This window comes from Magallana gigas, chromosome 7 (genome assembly GCF_963853765.1).
Source record: "Magallana gigas chromosome 7, xbMagGiga1.1, whole genome shotgun sequence".
Lineage (NCBI taxonomy): Eukaryota > Metazoa > Mollusca > Bivalvia > Ostreida > Ostreidae > Magallana > Magallana gigas.
In genome coordinates this window covers 20,749,746-20,769,043 of record NC_088859.1, presented here as the reverse complement: position 1 = coordinate 20,769,043, position 19,298 = coordinate 20,749,746, and the positions used below count along the sequence as shown (strand labels likewise).

At 34.7% G+C, this 19,298-nt stretch overlaps 2 protein-coding genes across 2 annotated transcripts; one reads left to right on the top strand and one right to left on the bottom strand.

Annotated features, from left to right (window-relative positions):
* The first annotated feature begins 386 nt into the window (after positions 1 to 386).
* On the top strand, positions 387 to 12,865 carry LOC105335754 (cell division cycle and apoptosis regulator protein 1). The gene is made up of 20 exons (XM_011439825.4): positions 387 to 758; positions 1,064 to 1,245; positions 1,343 to 1,569; positions 1,694 to 1,811; positions 2,054 to 2,165; positions 2,284 to 2,539; positions 2,669 to 2,894; positions 3,338 to 3,618; positions 5,741 to 5,960; positions 6,579 to 6,662; positions 6,993 to 7,127; positions 7,283 to 7,363; positions 7,544 to 7,738; positions 9,447 to 9,587; positions 9,737 to 9,799; positions 9,984 to 10,095; positions 10,679 to 10,851; positions 11,192 to 11,342; positions 11,690 to 11,917; positions 12,162 to 12,865. The coding sequence occupies exons 1-20, from the start codon at positions 707 to 709 to the stop codon at positions 12,422 to 12,424; spliced, it is 3,300 nt and encodes a 1,099-aa protein (XP_011438127.3). The 5' UTR covers positions 387 to 706; the 3' UTR covers positions 12,425 to 12,865.
* A 354-nt stretch (positions 12,866 to 13,219) lies between these two features.
* Positions 13,220 to 18,975, bottom strand: LOC105335753 (uncharacterized). Its single transcript, XM_011439824.4, has 4 exons — positions 18,415 to 18,975; positions 16,666 to 16,764; positions 15,134 to 15,289; positions 13,220 to 13,940 (listed from the first exon to the last, which is right to left on the bottom strand). The coding sequence occupies exons 1-4, from the start codon at positions 18,608 to 18,610 to the stop codon at positions 13,714 to 13,716; spliced, it is 678 nt and encodes a 225-aa protein (XP_011438126.2). The 5' UTR covers positions 18,611 to 18,975; the 3' UTR covers positions 13,220 to 13,713.
* Between the last annotated feature and the right edge of the window lie 323 nt (positions 18,976 to 19,298).

Here is a 19,298-nt window from a genome sequence, read left to right as displayed (position 1 = left end):
TAAATGAAAATTCTTAATATCAATAAATCACTTGATTTTGTTTTATTTAACAAAATTGTTTTTGATAGACAATTTTTTTTTATTAAAAAATAATATTCTTGTTCAATGCCTTGGTTTCCATTAGGATGATTAGTAGACTTACTAGGCTTTAACTGGCAAATAAAGTAAGATACTAAAAATTACATTCCCCCCCCCCCCCCCCCCCGAACTTAGATATAACGTTACATGAAATTGTTAAAAATATATTTTTAATTTTTAAACATTTACTATTTAAAAAGAAAATGGACATTGCTATTCTTCCATATCTCGTTAATTGAAAGAAATAATTGTGATATTTGTACGAGTTGGCCAAGAACATATTTCGTTTTGTGAAAATAAATTCTAAAAATAGTTTTAGCAACCACCTTTCTTATTTTTCCCAGATTCGACATTCGGACATACTTTAAATAATTTTTATGGTCGCAAGGACAGTTTTTATAATCTTTGTTCCCCATCATTTCTGTTTTATATAGTGCATATATATATGCTTTGTTTGGATTCAATGATTTGATATATGAACTGGAGTAAAACGATAACAAAAGGTTGTTTGCCGACCACGTTTTTCCAAGCTGTTGAGATTTATCAGATCAGAGTTAGATCACAAGGACAGCACATTCAATCATATGCATCTTGATTGAATAAGCTTGTCCTCTTAAATCAGGAGGAAATGTCGCAGTTCGGAGGGACGAAAAACCCACCATGGGCAAGACCACAAGCAGGTATTATAAATTCTGTAGTCCTCCAGTTGAGGACATGTTTTTATTACACAAAAAAAATAAGTTATTCGACCTCAGTACTTCCTGTTCATATGTATATATCTCAGATTAATGTTATTTTGTAAAACGATTTGTTTTGCATTCAGTATTATCACTTGGCCTTGTTTAAGTTTGTTGACAGGATTATGAGGTTTTATAAATGAGTTTGTTGAACTCCTTAAGTAAGGATCTGCAGTTTAACTTGTATACTTAATATAGAGAGTATTGTTGAAGAATGTTTATTGATTTTCTATAAATTTCACTGACAGTAACAGACTTCACATCTGTAACAGCGCCATCAAACATGAACAGTTTGCCTCAGTCCCAGGTGGCTACTCCTCTCATGCAGCAGCAACAAGTCCAGCCTATGTATGGTATGGCTAATGCTGGCCAGAATGTGGTCAACCCACAGCAATACACAGCACAACAGCTTCTAGGATTGCAGGCACAGGTAAGATCATGAATGGAGCTGTGTGAAAGGTTTACAGAAACTCAAATTAAATTTTCCTCATTTTTGGGCATTTTAATGAAAATACAAATTGTTGCAGCAACAAGCAGCAGCTGCGCTCCAGCAACAAGCACAAGTCATTCCACAGCCAGGTATTGCCATTCCGACAACCCTTGCGACTACACAGGTAGCCACAGTCAGCTATCCAGCTCCCAGAGCAGCAGCTGTTCAGGCCAATCAACCTAAACAGAGAGTATTTACTGGCACCATCACCAAACTGCACGACAACTTTGGATTTGTGGATGAAGATGTGTTCTTTCAGACAAGGTTGATATATTTATAATTTTCTCATTTCCCTATAGGGTTATGTTTTAAGTTATTTCTTAAAAAAAGAAACTTGAAGTCTATGAACTGTGCATTGAAATTTGATTAAATATTTATTTTGTTACAGTTGTGTCAAGGGTTCAGCACCAAAAGTAAACGACAGAGTGCTGGTTGAGGCTAGTTTTAATGCTAACATGCCGTTCAAGTGGAATGCAACTAGAATTCAAGTTCTACCAAATCAAGTTGTAAGTATAGTGCAAAAGTGTCTGAAGCATTGAGAATGATATGCTTAATATATACTATATGCAGTTCATGGGAAAAATCTGATTTAATAGCGAATGACTACCACATTTTCAACTGATCCAAAAATTTATATGAAAATCAGAAATAAAATTTTAAAAAAAATTGATCTAGGTGAAACAAAAAGAAAATGGATATATGCACATGTAATTTTATGCAACTGTATATATTTGTATGATTTATTTAGGGACCTCAGAACAATCATCAAAGTTTAAACAAACCTGTGTTTGGGGTACAGCAAGGGAATCAAATGGGAGGATTTCCAGGTCAACCAGCACCCCAACCATTGATGCAGCAAGGTATCTGTTTTTATAGATTGTAGATATTAATTTAAAATAAGACCCAATCTTGGAGAACAGATGAATAGTTTGAACATATCTTTTAAAATGTTCAACCTTTTGATGTTTCTAATTTTAGGATTTAATGAAGTTATGATGCCAAGAAACCCAGGAAATACAAAAAGGAATGACAGATTTGAAAGAGATAGAGATAGGAAGAGGGACAGAGATAGAAGAGAGAGAAATGAGAGACCTGTGGCACCCAGAAAGCGTTCAAGGTCGAAATCTCCATCCAAGAGACCAGACAGTAACAGCCATCAAAGGAGTCCAGCCCGAAGAAGACCCAGGATTGTCCCAAGATATGTCGTACAAGTGCCAAAACTTTCATTTGATATGTAAGTGTTGAACATGTTGAATGTGGTGTCAGAATAAGACTAGAAATTTTATTTGAAGTCTTATATATAGACAACAGAATAGTTCTGTGTAAACTGTGTCAATTTTGAATATTTGGGATTTTTTTCCAGGAAAGAAACAAATGTGGTTTCTTTGAAGTCGAGATACACTAATCTGTACATACCTAGTGACTTCTTCAATGCCAGTTTTGAGTGGACGGAAGCCTTCCCATGCTACAGACCTTTCCAGATTGGAAACCACTGTGGCTTCCATGTTATGCACAAAGATGTGGAACCACTCACTGCCAATGATTCAGTTCTGGATCCACCTGATGCAGACCACTTGTTTAGCGCTAAGGTAAACACAATTTATTTCTTTTAAAAATTCTGAGTCCATTGTGCAACTTCAAATTAATTCACCATTTGTAAGTTTTGATGGAGTTTCAGCAGTTTAATGAGTAAAATTGGTACAGAAAATAAAACAGATTTGTATAAATTTTTTTCTATCAAATGATAGAGGACTCCGACATTTGGCTGTGAAATGTTTTGTTCACCACTCATTATAAAGACATGCATCTGTAAATCAATGAAAAGTGTGTAATTAAAATCTTCAAAATCAATTTCCACTACAGTAAGATTTTTATGGATGAAAATCCCTGCATACCTATGTCTCCGCACTCAAACTATATTTTTGTACCAATACATACCGGTACATGGCTTCATAGCTACTACATGCAGGTAAAACCGTAAATGAAATTCAATATTAAAAAAACCCCTGTAAAACATGCATGTACCTTGCAGGTGATGTTGATGTCATGCCCCAATTTAGAAGACTTGTATCACAAGTCCTGTGCTTTGGCTGAGGACCCCCCAGAGGTACAGGAGGGCTTCGTTCACCCAACCAGACTGATTCATTTCTTGGTGGGGCTCAAAGGGAAGAATGAAACCATGGCCATAGGGGGTCCATGGTCCCCCTCCCTGGATGGAGCTAACCCACGGGATGACCCCCAGGTTTTGATTCGGACAGCTATTCGGACCACGAAGGCTTTGACCGGCATTGACCTGACACGCTGCACACAGTGGTAGGTTGAACAACTTGTTATTATTTTCTAATGATATGAAATAATTAGTTACTGCTGAGCAGCTTATCGTTATGTAAACTTGCTATCATCTTAGCTCAGATACATATGATATTTGCTTGAAAGTATATATCTTGTCTTTTCATTTTTCAAAATATTCTATGTGTACTGTAAAAATCATGAAAAACATGCACTGTACACCATTGTAAAGTTATCATCAAATTTTCTTTTTTCCTATTTTTCTCCTGACTATTTCATTTTAAATTTACTATTGTTTATCTCAAGATTGTTGAAAATCTACCATATTTTATATATTTACTCTTAACAGTACATTAAAATGTTTAATCTTCTCAAAAGTAGCCATCTATGTAAAATGTTTAAAATTAAGTTCATGTTATAAACCTTGCAAAGCAGTAATTTAATACAGTAAATATATTTCTAAAATTCATGTTAAAAATATAATGGATAAGTATGAATGAGTGCTCTTGTAGTTCTGGCTTTCTTTTTCTTCCTTTGTTTTAGTCTGCCATATGTACCAGTGACAAAGAAATAACTGAATTATATGACTTCATAAACTAAGAGTTATTTACAGCTTAAACTTTTTTGTCGCTATGTGTTCATTTTGTTGACATTAGAATGATTAGATATACATGTAGAAAAGCCATGTTCAAATACAAAATGAGCACAGTAGCAACTGTCTCTCTAAATAGTCATTTATTGAATGCAATTAAACCCCCCTTCCCTTTTCAGCAAAGATATATTTCAAACTTTAATGGTCATTTGTTTTATTTTGTAAAAAAAAAGTTGTTAAAAATGAAAGAATACTGTATGGGTTGGATACCGGTACACGGCACCAATACTGAACCTAATAGTTGCTTTAAAAATACTGATACTAATAACGGTATTTCTTTATCTTTGAGACCTTTTCATACATTTAGAATGATTTTCAAAAAGCGATATCAAACTAGCTAAAATGGAATTCTCTGCGTAAAAAATGTCAGACATGTCGACCCAATGACACCATGGCCCAACGACATTAAAACCGAAAGTTTCATTGGGCTTAGGTGTCTTTTACATGGGCTGACGTGTCAATGAATTTGGGCTGACCTGTCTGGGCCAAGGTGTCAACCGTCGTGGGTCGAGGTGTCGTTGAGCTGAGATGTCTGTCTACCATATTGAAAAGATAAGCTAATTAAAGAAATATATACTTTATCATTCTTAGTACGATACTTAATTCGACTGCCAATATTTAAAGTAATAAGTCAATACATAAATTTCATAAAAACCAAAGATACATTTACAATAATAGTGTTTAAATTTCTGACAAATAATGCAAATTAAAATGACAAAATAGCGCAAAAATGTGTTGTTCATTTCCTCTCAAATTTTGATCTTTCGTCAATTAGTGCGACCAAACAATGGCTGGCAACTGAGTAAAAGCATACGGTTGTCTGGTCTCATTTCAGGTTATTTGTTTGTTGATCTTTCATTGAAAAATTGAAACATAAACATAGTTTTTAAACTCATATTTTATTGTAAATATATAATACTATCTTTATAAATTATAGCATTGAAAGGTCAAAAACACATTATTTTATTAAAAAACGAAAAATCATTTTCATTTACCGTATCATTAAAAATATCGTATCGTTTCAGAAATACCGGTATGGTATCTTACCGTTTCATCCTTAACAGTATCCAACCCTATCAGCATGCCTATATACATCAGATTCAATATTGAGTTGAAAAATGAATATTTATTAATATACATGTAATTTGATGGTTACTGATAGATACAGGGATTAAGGGGAAAATCGATGGCTTGATATCCTTCCATCTTTATCATATAAGATGATGAAATATACTGGTAGTTATTTCGTTCCTATTTTTTTTTAAACAAAAAAAATTCCCAATCCCATTTTATATTTTGAGTGTGTCTTGTTTCAGTATTGAATAAATGTTTGAAAAGTGAATCATCTCTATAGTCACACAACATATGTTATATATATGCAAATTATGGTTTTTGTCTTCCGAGGTATGAATTTTTTTGTGATTGTACATACTGCTTCACTAACCTGACCATGTTCTGAACAAGTATTGAATGTACCACACACCTTTCACACAGGTACCAGTTTGCTGAGGTGCGATACCTACGCCAAGAGGAGATGCACAAGGGCAAATTGGTCCCAGCCCGTGTTGAAACCACCGTCATATTTTTACCTGATGTGTGGAGCTGTAATCCGACCCGCCTCGAGTGGGCAACTTTGCAGGCAGCCTATAAAAAGCAACTCCAGAAAAAAGTAGCAGCCGTGAGCAAAGAGGGAGGCAAAGAGGCAAATTCACAGGCACAGCAATCTATTTCATTAAATCCAGCTTTTTCTTCTTAAGTTTATATAGGTTTTTTTCCTCTTAGGGGCACATGCCACGGCTTTGGCCGTGGAACGTGCATGATCCAGTTTGATTCACAGTGTCCAAGATTTTTCAAGGTTTTTATGGCCAAGCTTTGAACTCAAGAAAAAGATGTAGTTTTCCCTGGACCTAGTGTGCATTGCACCTTCCACTTCATGAACATGGTTCTCATCCAAACAAAGACCTCATCAGGAATCCAGAATTTTTCAGATTTTTTCATTCATACCACATGCAGCCTTTAGAGAATTTTTTTAGATGATTAAAAATCTACTCACAGTTTATCAAATTACATGCAACTTACCAAATGAAAAACAAAACATTTCAGATTCCTGAACAGATATCAACTTTTGATACTGAAACAAAAACCCCATACAATATCTAACATTTGAAAATTGAAGTACTACGTTAATTAAATGAGACGCACCATGTTGGTATTGGTTCAGGTTTCTGCATTTTTGTGATAAACATTACAAGTAACACAGATTTAAACATGGCTGCAGTCATTTGGATGCATACTTTTGTGTCTTATAAATGCTAAGTTTACTTATTTATAGGAAGAGGAGGAAGCAGAGGGAGGGACCACTGAAGAGAACAAGGAACCCACACATCACTCAGAACTCGACCCCAAAACCATGAAGGTGGGCTTCAATATAGTAAAAGGTTTGAAAGGGGGTTGTTCATCAATCAAATATTTGGTGTATCTAAATGTTAATTATTACTATAGTGAAGGTTTGAAAGTGAGAAAGGTAATCATCACTCAAACTTTTATCCCAAAATAATGAGTGAAGGTGGGGTGGTTGTGGATCAGTATGTTAAATTACTAAAAGGTTGAAAGATGGGAGCTATTTAACCCTCGCACTGTTATCCCAGAACCATCAATAGTTTGCGATAGTACATTTATGTTAAACCATCTGTGAAGTAACACCAAGGGTTTGTTTCATATTTCAAACTTTTGTTATGTGATGCAGATAGTGGATCTTCGAAAAGAACTGGAATGTAGGTCAGTGAGTTCGAAAGGCCTGAAGTCCCAGCTGATTGCTCGCCTGACTAAAGCCCTAAAGACAGAGCAGGAGAAGGAAGAGGAGCAGGAGGCCACAGAGGCGGTCAGTGGACAGCTTGTTATATATTTAGAATACTACTTGTAGTAAATATACAACTTGTACTTGCAAGTTAACTGTATAATAGAAAAAACTTGATACATGTTATAGTATACTGGATGAAAAAGACATATATATTTATTTGTGTGTTGTTTTAACAGCAACAAGGCTCAGAGGTTAGTGATGAAGTGAAGAAGAACTTGGAAGCAGCTGAAGAAAAATCAGATGAGAAGAAAAAAGAGGTATAATACTTTATAAAATTTTTGTTCTATAACATATTGATTTTGTCATCTAGACTAAAATTAAAAATTTAGGAACCTCAAGAACAGCTATAGGTCTTTAAGGTCTCAAAAAAGGGGAGAAAATCAAGCTCTTACTGTGTTTTAATTTTGTGTGATATTTTCGTGTTGATATTTATTCAGCAGGAAGAGGAGAAGAAGAAAAAGGAAGAGAGAGAGAAAGCTTCGCTGGAGAGGAAGTACGCCCTGCCAGATAACCCTGTCATCATTGTCCACCCCAACTCGGTGGCCAAGGGAGGGAAGTTTGACTGCTCCCTCATGTCCCTCAGTGTTCTACTAGACTACAGGCCAGAGGATAACAAGGAACACTCATTTGAGGTCAGAAAACTGCTGTGGAAACTGGTTTTATAAAGATGTGGTTTTAATTCAGTTCTGATGTATCAGTCTTTGAGTGAATTTTGGTAGTACATGTAATACTGTAAAACGAGAAAATATGGCGCACTACAAATTTTAGCGTCTTTGGCGCAACTGCATCCGAGCGCTAAAATTAATAGTGCGCCAACGATTTTCCATATGTATTAAATTTCTTCAAGTTGCAAAACAATAACGTCTGTCCATATTTAAGGCTATATCGAAGTGTTCATTTAAATATCAGATGCTGTCGGTTCTGTTTGTTTAAACAATTACACAGGTAAACGGTATGGGTTATCGGGTATAAGTGCCTAAACATGGATTATTTAATTTAGTTTTAATTGCTTTTTAATATCTCTCATTAGCACCTTGAAAACTGGGCTTCTCCCCATGCAACTTCCATTTAGCGTCTCGAGGTGAAAATGTGATTAAGCATGGCGATCGTTAACGCTGACAATACATGATTGATCATAATTTCTTTGATCTCTGATTAGTGAATATAAAGATAACAAAACGATACCTTTTTTGTGTTTTTTTAATGTAAAATTACTGTGAAAAAAAAGATTCTCTTATGGTGATCGAAACTCATGGTAAATGTAGCATTCGATTTCACTTTTAGTTTCGGGACTCTTCTAGTGTTATACAAGTCGACACGTTAACCTCAAAGGACTATATATGGTTTGAGCCAAAAATGGCCCCCTAAAATGAACATTGTCATTTTACTGTAATTCTTTGTTTTATTTGTACAAATATACATTTGAAGTTTTTTCATAATTTTCATTTTGATTTAAGTGCCCACAATTTAAAAATATGACATCATAAAGTTTACCATTTCCCGCCATTTTCTCATTTTTAGCATAAAACGGCTTGTTTTGAGGCAGTTTTTCTTTAAGGAAACATTGAGCGACTACTTGAACAAACAAAATATTTTCACCAAAGATGTATCCTTCCAATACTTGTAAGTGACAAAAAGTTCGTTCTTGTTCAAAGAGTCGCTCTATATTTCCCATTCGAAAAAAGATAAGAAAAATGTCAATTTTTGGTTGATTTTGATTGAATTATAAAAATAGCGTCACTTCTGACGTCATATACTGCCAGTGAGTGCATATAAATCAATTAAATGGGTGAAAAACATATTTCATGTCAACTCTTTTATAAAATAACACAACAAGTTAATGTACCTGAATCATTTTAAAAATAGCGAATTTTGGGGGCCAAATTTGACTAATATCATATATAGTTCTTTGTTTACCAACAAAAATTACACATCATCGCCAATAAATGAATTTTTCATATCTATCTACTGACGATTTACACAAAAGTAAGTGTATTGTTCTCAACGACAGTTTACCGTGCATGCGAGATAGAAATCAAAGTCGTTGTGTTCACGTGCTTGAGTGAACACAGAACTAAATTTTGGGTGTGATCGTTTATCAAACAACAACATTTTTTGTATTCTTTTTAAAGAAAAGATGCATGCGCTAAAATATAATAGCGCTAATGTACTGGCACTTGCGTTTGCGCTAAAATACGTAAGCGCCAAATTTTCTCGTTTTACAGTATAAAAAATATTATATTACAACTTATGATTTCTTGTAAACCAACACAAGAAATTGATTTTTTTGTTGTTGTTGCTAGACTTGGATATTCACACAGATTTGTTAAATACATCCAGGTTTCACTGTTTGCTGAACTCTTCAATGAAATGCTGATGAGGGACTACGGATTTGAAATCTACAAGGCTCTCATGAAGGCCCCAGAGAAGAAGGAGGAAGAAAAGAAAGAAAAGAGATCAGCAGACGACAAGTCCAGCAAGGTACAATAGACGTTAATGATGATTTGTCATACAATTCTTGTATGTTTATTGTTCAGGGGATAATATAGGTATTTTTAAGAGCTAAAAGATTTTAAGAGATGCAATAGTTTGATATGGTTACATTTTAACATTATCATTATTTATTGTAGGAAGCCAGTTCTGCTAAAAAGAAGAAGACAGATGAAAAAGAAAAACAGGAATCCAGCAAAAAGGTTTCATATCATAGGGTTTTTAACAAGTACATTCAGATTATTCCTCTAATTTTGAACTTCAACCTAATCACTTATATGTAAGATGATAACACAGACAATTCAAACAAATCATTAGGAATTCAACGTACACAATCGGAAGTAATATATGACAATATTAAAAGTCTCTTTGAATAATTTTACTTAGGATTCAAAAGAAAGTAAAGATAAAGACAAGAAGAAAGATGAAGACAAGAAGAAAGATGAAGACAAGAAAGATCAAGAAAAGAAGGATGATGAAGAGGAAGATGAGGAAGAAGGTAAATCTCTGAATTCAGGCCAATAGTAAATTAAATTTTCTCACATTTAGCTAGGGATGGGACGATCCACCGATGCACCGGTGCATCACAGTATTTATTTTGACGATATTTGGATCGATACATTTACCATTAATACAACTATACCTAAGCAAACTTTTATTATTTTCCAAAAATATCCGAGCTTCATATATCGGCTATTTTTAGTCTGAGCGCCTAATATGAAAGTACAAAGATGGCCGAAAACCTTGTAAAGTTGTCAAAACTGTTAGGAAGCTAAATCTGGAGTGTGGACAAATTTTGGATTACTTGTTTATGAAAAAGTAGTGTATATGAGGCTTAAGTAATTTGTAAATTGTGCAACGCTCATTTCAAATATATCAAAATAACTTTGGACATGCGGTAATACATCGACAGATTGAAATTTTTTAAAACTCTTATTCATGTTTTCATTTAGTTGCAATGAATCGTATCGAATCTCATGTATCGTGATATGTACCGAATCGGCTAAGTACAGAATCGTCCCAGCCCTACATCGAGCTTAGATCTGAAATTGCACCATTGGTTGAATCATTTATTGTTGTAGGGAAGAAGGATAAAGATAAGGATAAGAAGCGAGAGAAGAAGAAATACCAGACCAGGGAGCCCGCTCTGTTGCTGGCTTTTACTTACTTTGACCAGAATCACACAGGGTACCTGCTCGACAAGGATGTAGAGGAAATCATCCATACGATTGGACTACAGCTGTCACGGGCACAGGTAAGTTATATCTATGTTAAGTATAACAGTATTGATAATTTGACATGTCATGCATCTGCTGTACTTATTAACAAATGTTCTATGTGATAAGGGTATTGTTTGAAAAAAAGGGGGGATGTGGTACTGGGATATTCCCTATTTGCTTGTCTGTCACTAAACATCTTGGTTTTCTTTGTTCTGATTATAGTAGGAGTTATATAAAGAATTTTAAGTGGTCAACTTTTTATTATCTACAGTTTGGTCAAGATTTGGATAAATTGCACCGCTCCAAGTTTGTTTAGATGAAGTTTGGACATGTGAAATTTTATGCAAAAAAAAACATCTGGCCTATTTTTTACAGGTTAAAAAGCTTGTACAGAAAGTGGTGACCAGAGATGCCTTGAACTATCGTAAGATGACAGACAAGACTGTGCCAACACCTGGAGAGAAAGAAGAGGCTGCCCTAGAGGAGAAAGAGTTGAAGGTGGCAGACATAGTGAAATTGTCCAAAGGTAGGGGGATCATGGATGATATGCACTCTACATGTTGCTTCATAGTTGGAAATGCACTGCTTGATGAAATGCACAACACTAAGTATTCGAAAATATATGTCCTGTGAAAAAAAACTTTGAAATTACTATTACATGCAAGACACAAAAGAATTTTTCACTTTTTTAGTTGAAGTCTATTAAAGTTGTTTAAACCAATTCAAATGTGATTTTTAAATTAAAAATGAAGTATCTTTATTCTCATTGCTATTTCCAATGTGCAGTTATCTAAAGTATAGTAAATTAATTCTTTTTATGATGTTTAGTTGTTTCATTGATGAAATCTAATGGGGATTATGAATATATTGCAGGAAATAGTGAATACCTTCCTGGTTGCTCATCCATAAAATCAGACTCGGTGGATGAAAAACAGGAGAAGAAATCGCCTGTTGCCAAGGATGCTGAGGGAGCTGAGAGTCACATGATCACTTACAAGGGAGCCATGATAGATCTGGAGAGTCTGATGGCACAGCTAGAGAGGAGCGAGAAGACAAGGGCAGAGATGGAAAAACAGATGATTGAGGTCAACAAGGAGAAAGGTACGCATAACTGCTACATGTATTAATTATTATTCCCTGAAAGATCCCACCCCCTCGAACAAGGGCATCATTTCTAACACTTATGTTTTTTTTTACTGTAATATTTATGAAAGCAGCTTTACATGTATTGGTATGTAATGTAAGTATGCAGTATTTATTGAATACAAAGCCTTTGTTGCTTGGAAAATGTCAAGACAATGCTGATGCATTCCTGGGCTAATTTTGCTGACATGATTATTATCAGATCAAATGAAGAAGAGCATTGATGTCAAAGATGAGAAGAGTGAGAAACTGTCAACAGAGTTAAAGAACCTGAAACAAAAGCTGTCTGTGCAGGAGAAGATCACCACCACCTCGGAGTCCACCAGTAAGCGGTACCTGGCGGCGCTGATGGATTCCCGGGACCACCTCAACGCCATGCTGTCCACGGTCACAAACGCCATCGGTGAGAAAGAGACTGCAGCTACTGATGCAAAGAAAGAGCCCGAGTCAAATGGAAACTCATGATGCAGGGTTTACATTTAGACTTCCTATTTCTTGGTATTCCGTGTATAGGGCAGGTCCTAAGATTTAATTGCACGCGAGTGCTGTCGATTTTGATTGAATGAAATATGTTGTTGCTGGCAGAAATGTACTAAATGTGTTCATGATACAGGATTGTATGTTTGTACATGTTCCTGTGTGTTTTAAGGCTATATCTTTGATTGATAGAGCCCTTGAATTGATTGATAAGTATAGTGTTATATTGTTTTATATAATCTTTAATGGGGGGGGGGGGGGGGATTGAGTGGACATCATGCAAAAAAAAAAAATGCAGTTTTGTTCATGGCATCAAGATCATTTTAGTTTTACATTCGTATGTGTATGTTATCAGAAGCAACGAATTAATTGAATATATATACATGTATATTGTGATTTTTTTTTAAATAAAAGATGTACATTACAGAATTCATATTATCTTGAAATTTGATGCCCCTGAATACATGAATGAATGTTTACATGTTGATAAAGTCTATACTGTTACTTTTCTGGTGGTCATGAATTTAGTCCACAAGTTTAATTCCTAAATTTTATGTGTGATTTTTTCAAAAGAAATAAGAAAAATATATCTGAGATGGTGTTATTCCAAAAAGATTTATTGCATTTTACATTCCCACATATGTATAGCAAAAATGAATACATTGGTAAGAAAATGGAAAAATATAAATCATGAAAAACAAATTGTAGAAATTCTTGATCTTATCATTTTGTCCAACTTTAAAGCATGTGTCATGATCTTTAAAAAAAAAACAACAACCAAAACTCACAAAACAAAAATAGATTTATCAGTATGAATGCCATAAAAATAATCATACAATGTATTGAGTATTTAATATAAAACACACAAGTTTTTAAGTACAAAAATATAATGTTCTTCTTATTGCATACATATTATATACATTTACATACTGAAATGTTTGTAATTTTTCAGAATCAACGTAACTTTTTTCTTAAAATTTAAATTATTTATGCCACAACTTCTTAAGGTAAACACCAATCGATTCTCGTCCAGAAGTATAATACAAGTACATGTTGCTATAACTTCCATTCTAAATGGGAAAGAGAGGAATGCGATTTTTAACACCCAGAATTGTCCATGGGTGGTTTAAAAACTGGAAAATGATCATTATTTCCGAAAATAAACACCTTGCTCGATTCTTTAAACTACAGTTTTCATTGTGAAACACCAATGAAAAGGGCAGTATGGACGTTTATAAGTCCGACAAATGTTCCGAGTGATTTTTGCCGGAACAGAATCACATGAAGGAGTTATATTTTCCTGTTTCCGTTATATCATTATAGTCCATCTTTAGCAGACACAGGAAGATGAATCCTTCTAGGATACAGAGAGAATTTGAGGCCCACTCCATCATGAACGAGAAATCGTACAGTGTCGTAGTTCCGTTGGGGTAGATGTTTCTAGAGGAGGAGTCAAGGTCACGTAGGGCGATGAAGCAGATACCGCTAGTTATTCCGCACATAGCTGCAGGGAAAAAAAATAGTTTATTATTGGTAAAACATAAATACTAATAAGCTTAAATGGAGGCGTGTAACTTTCTCAAACAATGTCAGTTTATCAAGTTCAATAATTGTTGATAGAAGTAGTTCATTGAGGTTTTTTTAATATATATATTTTTTTGGCAAATTTTATTCTATTATTTAGGACTGAAGAAATCGGTCAAACTATATAAATTGTGATTGCAGTGACATTTCTTTACCCATGAGACAATTAATGTTCAAAATAATGACGTCTGTGACAACACACAAAACTAATTAATGACTTTTTAATATGTCTAAAACAAGAGAAACTGAAGTTTCTATTCAAATATCGAGAGCACAATCATCTAAGGACACTTAATGGTTTACATGTACCAAAAATTTTAAACATCCAGAGTTTAACTTCGTTTTTATAGCAAATCTCGAAGTACTGAAAAGGTCATTGCAACTTCTTTAAATGCATTCATAGCTGGTTCGATAATATGAGCATGGGGGAAAATAATGTCCTCATATTAATTTAAGAAGCACAAGCGTTCACTGGATCCATGATAAACAACATTACATGTCGCCAATTAAACAATTAGATTGAGCAACAGCTAAGTTGAATAATAAAATTCAACAGACTGAAATGAATGGTCTATCAAATGAAACAAGGTAATCGTGGCTTCCTACGATAACGTATTATAGAAACATCACTTGGTTAGATGGACGTATCTTTTCCATTACCAAACATGAGGGAGACATAAATATCATTCTAAAGAATTATATATAATTATATATTTAATAAATCCTTTTATTTTGTGTAACATGAACAAATTTGGAAAATCATAATATCAGTTACATGAATTGGGTTCTACTACATTGTCTTAAAAATTATTTGAAGGTTTATGTATCGTAAAAAAAAAATTCACTGTGCTGTTTCTTTTCATGTCAAACTGACAATTTGCACCGGTGCTAACTGCTTGGTACTATTAATGAAAAATGCCAAAACATACAGTGTTGTTTATTTGAGATATCAAACTAAAATCTGAATCAACTAGATGTACATGTCTTTATTGAAGAAATTGAATATATATGAGAGACGATTCAGCACTCGCGAAATTTTTTTTATCCCTACGACACCCTCCTGAACAGACCTTCAGTGAGAGACAAATTGATAGTTCTTGTAACTATGGTTACCTGCTATGAGACAGAGGATGGATGTCACTAGATACAGGGTCGATCTCTTGGCGTTGGCACAGTCCGCCGGCCACAGACCACAGATCATTGTCAAGATGGCAAATATCTGAATCCCTGCCGAGGCTATAGCACAGCCCACCCACGCCCGCTCCAAGTCTGAAAAAATATAATGTGTACATAAATAGCACTGATGTAAACAATTATAGGCGTCGGAATCGAAAGGGGGGGGGGGGGGGTTAACCCCCTTCCTTTTTTGCAAAGTTATAGATAACCATAACCAAAGACCTTTTTTGTCAAGTTTTTTGATAAGTCTAGCCCCCCCCCCCCCCCCACTTTCAATTTGTTTCCGACGCCACTGCAGTGTAAACATTGCTTTATCGAACAATAAATACACGGATAAAAGAGTTGTATAAAGGTACATTGAATTACAAAAAGATGCCGCGGAAACAAATTTGAAACTTTTGAAATTCATATGTAATTCCTTGAAACTAAATAGGTGCAGAATATACATGTTCAGTTTGGTCAGGTATGAACTGGCTATATAGACATATGAAAAAATTCTTTATGATAAAGATACTTTTGACAAAATGGAAAAAGTGAAGTGGTAAAATTAAATACGGAATCTTTTGGACAAGACAATAAATTCGAGTTCTGCTCGAAAAATATCTTGGTTGTTCAGACTAGATAAGTTATCATTAGAAGTATCACCATAACGTAAAGAGTAAAGTTTCAGCGTTTATACGTATTTTGTAACAGTCACGTATGTTCCATCGCACTTGAAAAATCACGCACTTTGAAAAACATTTTCAAAGCATATTTTTTTTTTTCAAAATGTGTTACAACACGTAGTATCGTTAAATTCTGACCAGAAAAAAAAAATCATTCGCGCAAATCATGACAATCGGATTCAATCCTAATCGGGGATTGGGTGGGGCTTATACCTATATGACTGATACTAAGGGACCGCCTGTGTTAGGTTGTTAACAAATCAAGATAAATTATACAAGGATAGGTGTGGATGAGGCATCCTCAGAGGAAATGTTAAGCTATTTCGGAACAAAGTATATTATTGGGAAACCTTTTCTTTCTTTGAATTTGATATACATGTATTAATTACGAGTAATAGAAAACCTGGAACACATCTTAAAAAGACAAGCATTTGTGTTTCGGTAATTTAAAACCATTTCGAAGAAACGCAGACTGTGAGCAACCTTGATCTAAAGATTCTAGACGCACTTTTAACATTGATCCTCCCCATCCACGTCATTGTATAAAACAAATTATAGTGTTTGGGTGTAGACTATTTTAAACAATGTAATAGATTGGGAGTGCCTAGGGTTTCAACATATAAAATCGTTACAGCTGAATAAAAAAAAAGCAAGTGTTTCAGTCTGACTATCAAAAACATCATTCTAACGACAGTCCCAAGATGAATCAGTCAGTGGACATGATTTATATAAAAATATTTGTTGGGGGGGGGGGGGGGGGTAGGCGGGGTTAGGGGGTGGGGTCGTTGTTTTTTTAATACTCACGTAGATACCGCGCCCCCTCGTCCGTGGATGGCATTGTCCTGGGTACCAGGTCCTGGTAAGTGTAGGCACATTTGTTTACGCGTCTCTCATAAGGCACGTCTAAAAGCAAGAAACGGACATACACATGTATAAATATAAAATCTGTGAGTTTTTAATTTTAACAAATGTCATCAGATGTTTTTGAAAACCACCCTTAATTTATCTCTCACACACACATGTTTTGGATATATTATGGCTTAACATTAAAAAGAATTATTATCCCCCCCCCCCCCCCCCCCCCCATTAAAAGAATCACTCTTTATACTGTTTCAGTGTTATCGGATAAAATATACATGGTTTAGAAATGACAAAAAACATTGAATATCGACAGATTATCAAGCATCAGCAAAACACACTATTTGGTCACTGAAAATAGTTTTGGTAAAGGAGATGTACAGTGTAATATATACCATAGTAATCTAAGCTGGTCATTAATATATTGTAATATTAATAAGTAGATTCTTTCAAACTGCATGCATCGTAGGGAATACATGTACATGTTGTATTTTTTGTGTCCGTAAAGAATGCGAATTTTGGGTGGGATGGGGGCAGCATGTATCATGTATATTCTTCAGGTGAGGCTATTCCCACAGTTAAAATGAATGCTGTGAACTTTCAATTTAATAAAAAATTTAATAATCACTATCTGTAAAGTTAATTATCATACTTTCGACATGAAATGATCTCCCGTGCTATTTGCGACTTTAATATTTTATTTGAACCAATTTCATTTTATTCCTCAATACACTTTAAAAATGAATTACTTTTTATTACATCATCATCATCATCTCTCTCTCTCTCTCTCTCCTCTCTCTCTCTCTCTCTCTCTCTCTGTTTGACTTTCAGTTCAGCAGAGGCAGTTTTATCCACGTAAAAATAAAATATTGCATTTTTCATGCAAAAATAGTCTGTGGCGATTGTTAAACGACCCCATACCTACCCACCCACCAACACAATTCATGACCAACATGATATAACAGTTTTTACACTGGCACTCTATAGGGGCCTTGTGTCACTGTAAGATTTAAATGCTTTCCTTTCATACTCGCAGTCGGATATACGCCCGACCAAAAAGATTTAGTTTTTTTAAGGCCTATAACATATATACCCGTTCCAATGAATAACTACAATGTAAACCCGACACACCTTCCAGGAATTTACCGAATACATGCTTATATAGGAAAGGGTGTGACCCAATTTTTTTGACGCACGTGTTGATAAATTGATATAGGGAGCATTGAAAATTACAAACATTTACTACATATATAGCTTAGAGTACTAGGTAAAATTTATACACAGAAACATGACACAACTCGTTTTACAAGGCTGAAGACAAATGAAATAAAAAAAATGTGATTAATGAGAAATGTTTGACTAAAAACATACATGTTATATCGTAAATTAAATTGTTTTCCTCCAAACAAACTTGTTCATGTTAAAACTTTAGTGGTATTGTAGCCATCTATGTTAACTTTAACATGATTTTGATAAATTGTTGAAGAAAACAAATGATCTAAACTTTCTTTAATAACAAAAGCTTGTGTTGACAAACTTGACCCAAAGTTGACAACACAAGATCGATATCAAAACATGTGGAATCCCTTCGCACGAACAGAATTGAGAAATCGATGGTTATCAATAGTAACCGTGTATTTAGCCGATAATATCAATAAAAACATCGCATAATAACTTCAGGCAAAATTCACATACCTTTAGGTACGTCTTTAGTATAACACTTCCTCCACATGCCAAAAGAATACGAGTACGTATTGGCCACGGTAGTATTGGAATTGCTGTTCTGGACATTGTACCAATAATCAGTCACAATACTGGTCAAGATAAGTCCAAGAGAAATCAGAATCATACACAGGACCAAGAACAGGAGACACAACTGTCCACGTCCCATGTTGAACCGTGACGGGCCGAGAGAGAGATCTGGATTTAGCGGGGGGAGATGAAGCAGTGGTCAAGACAGCGCCCTGTGCTTATTGTTACCTACTCATAACCGGTTACGGTTCCCCTGTCACGGCACAATACCTGGGATTTTACCTGAATACAAAATGGCGAGACGAGGAGCGTCGGAAACGGGGCGGTTCTCAAAAGCGAATTTTAAATTAAAGAGACTCTTTTTCATATGACTGTGTCAACTAGGTAATTTATACACATAAATCTATATTTGTACTGTGCCTCCTTTTTTTCTTTACATCGTACAACATTCCTTTTGATCGACAGATGTTGACTTTTCCGTTCGATACGTCTGTGCACTGTCATGCGTGAGGTGGTTTTGATTAGAATATTTTGCGTGCATTAAGTAGTAGTTGTTGCGTATTAAACTTCCTTCTTGTGATTAATGAGTAATTTTAATGAAAATGTAACCTGTCCACAACTTTTGAATACCTTTAGACAAGAACGGAAAAATGAAAATAAATGAAACACGATAGAGTTAAAGTGTTTACTTATTTATCTCTCAAAATTTGAAAAAAATTTAAATGGAAAAAGCGTGTACATGTAATTAAAAAGTTTTTAAAATTGATACGTACAACAAAATTGCGACAGTTGTATTCTTTGTATTTAAAGTTAATCTTTAAACACTT

Excerpts from the sequence above, each read along its gene's own strand:
- LOC105335754 (XM_011439825.4), top strand. The coding sequence starts at position 707 with ATGTCGCAGTTCGGAGGGACGAAAAACCCACCATGGGCAAGACCACAA. Across the intron at positions 7,739-9,446 it reads ACAAGGAACACTCATTTGAG|GTTTCACTGTTTGCTGAACT; the intron begins GTCAGAAAACTG and ends AAATACATCCAG. Across the intron at positions 11,343-11,689 it reads CATAGTGAAATTGTCCAAAG|GAAATAGTGAATACCTTCCT; the intron begins GTAGGGGGATCA and ends AATATATTGCAG.
- LOC105335753 (XM_011439824.4), bottom strand. The coding sequence starts at position 18,610 with ATGGGACGTGGACAGTTGTGTCTCCTGTTCTTGGTCCTGTGTATGATT. Across the intron at positions 16,765-18,414 it reads TACTAAAGACGTACCTAAAG|ACGTGCCTTATGAGAGACGC; the intron begins GTATGTGAATTT and ends TCTTGCTTTTAG. Across the intron at positions 15,290-16,665 it reads CGAGGGGGCGCGGTATCTAC|ACTTGGAGCGGGCGTGGGTG; the intron begins GTGAGTATTAAA and ends ATATTTTTTCAG.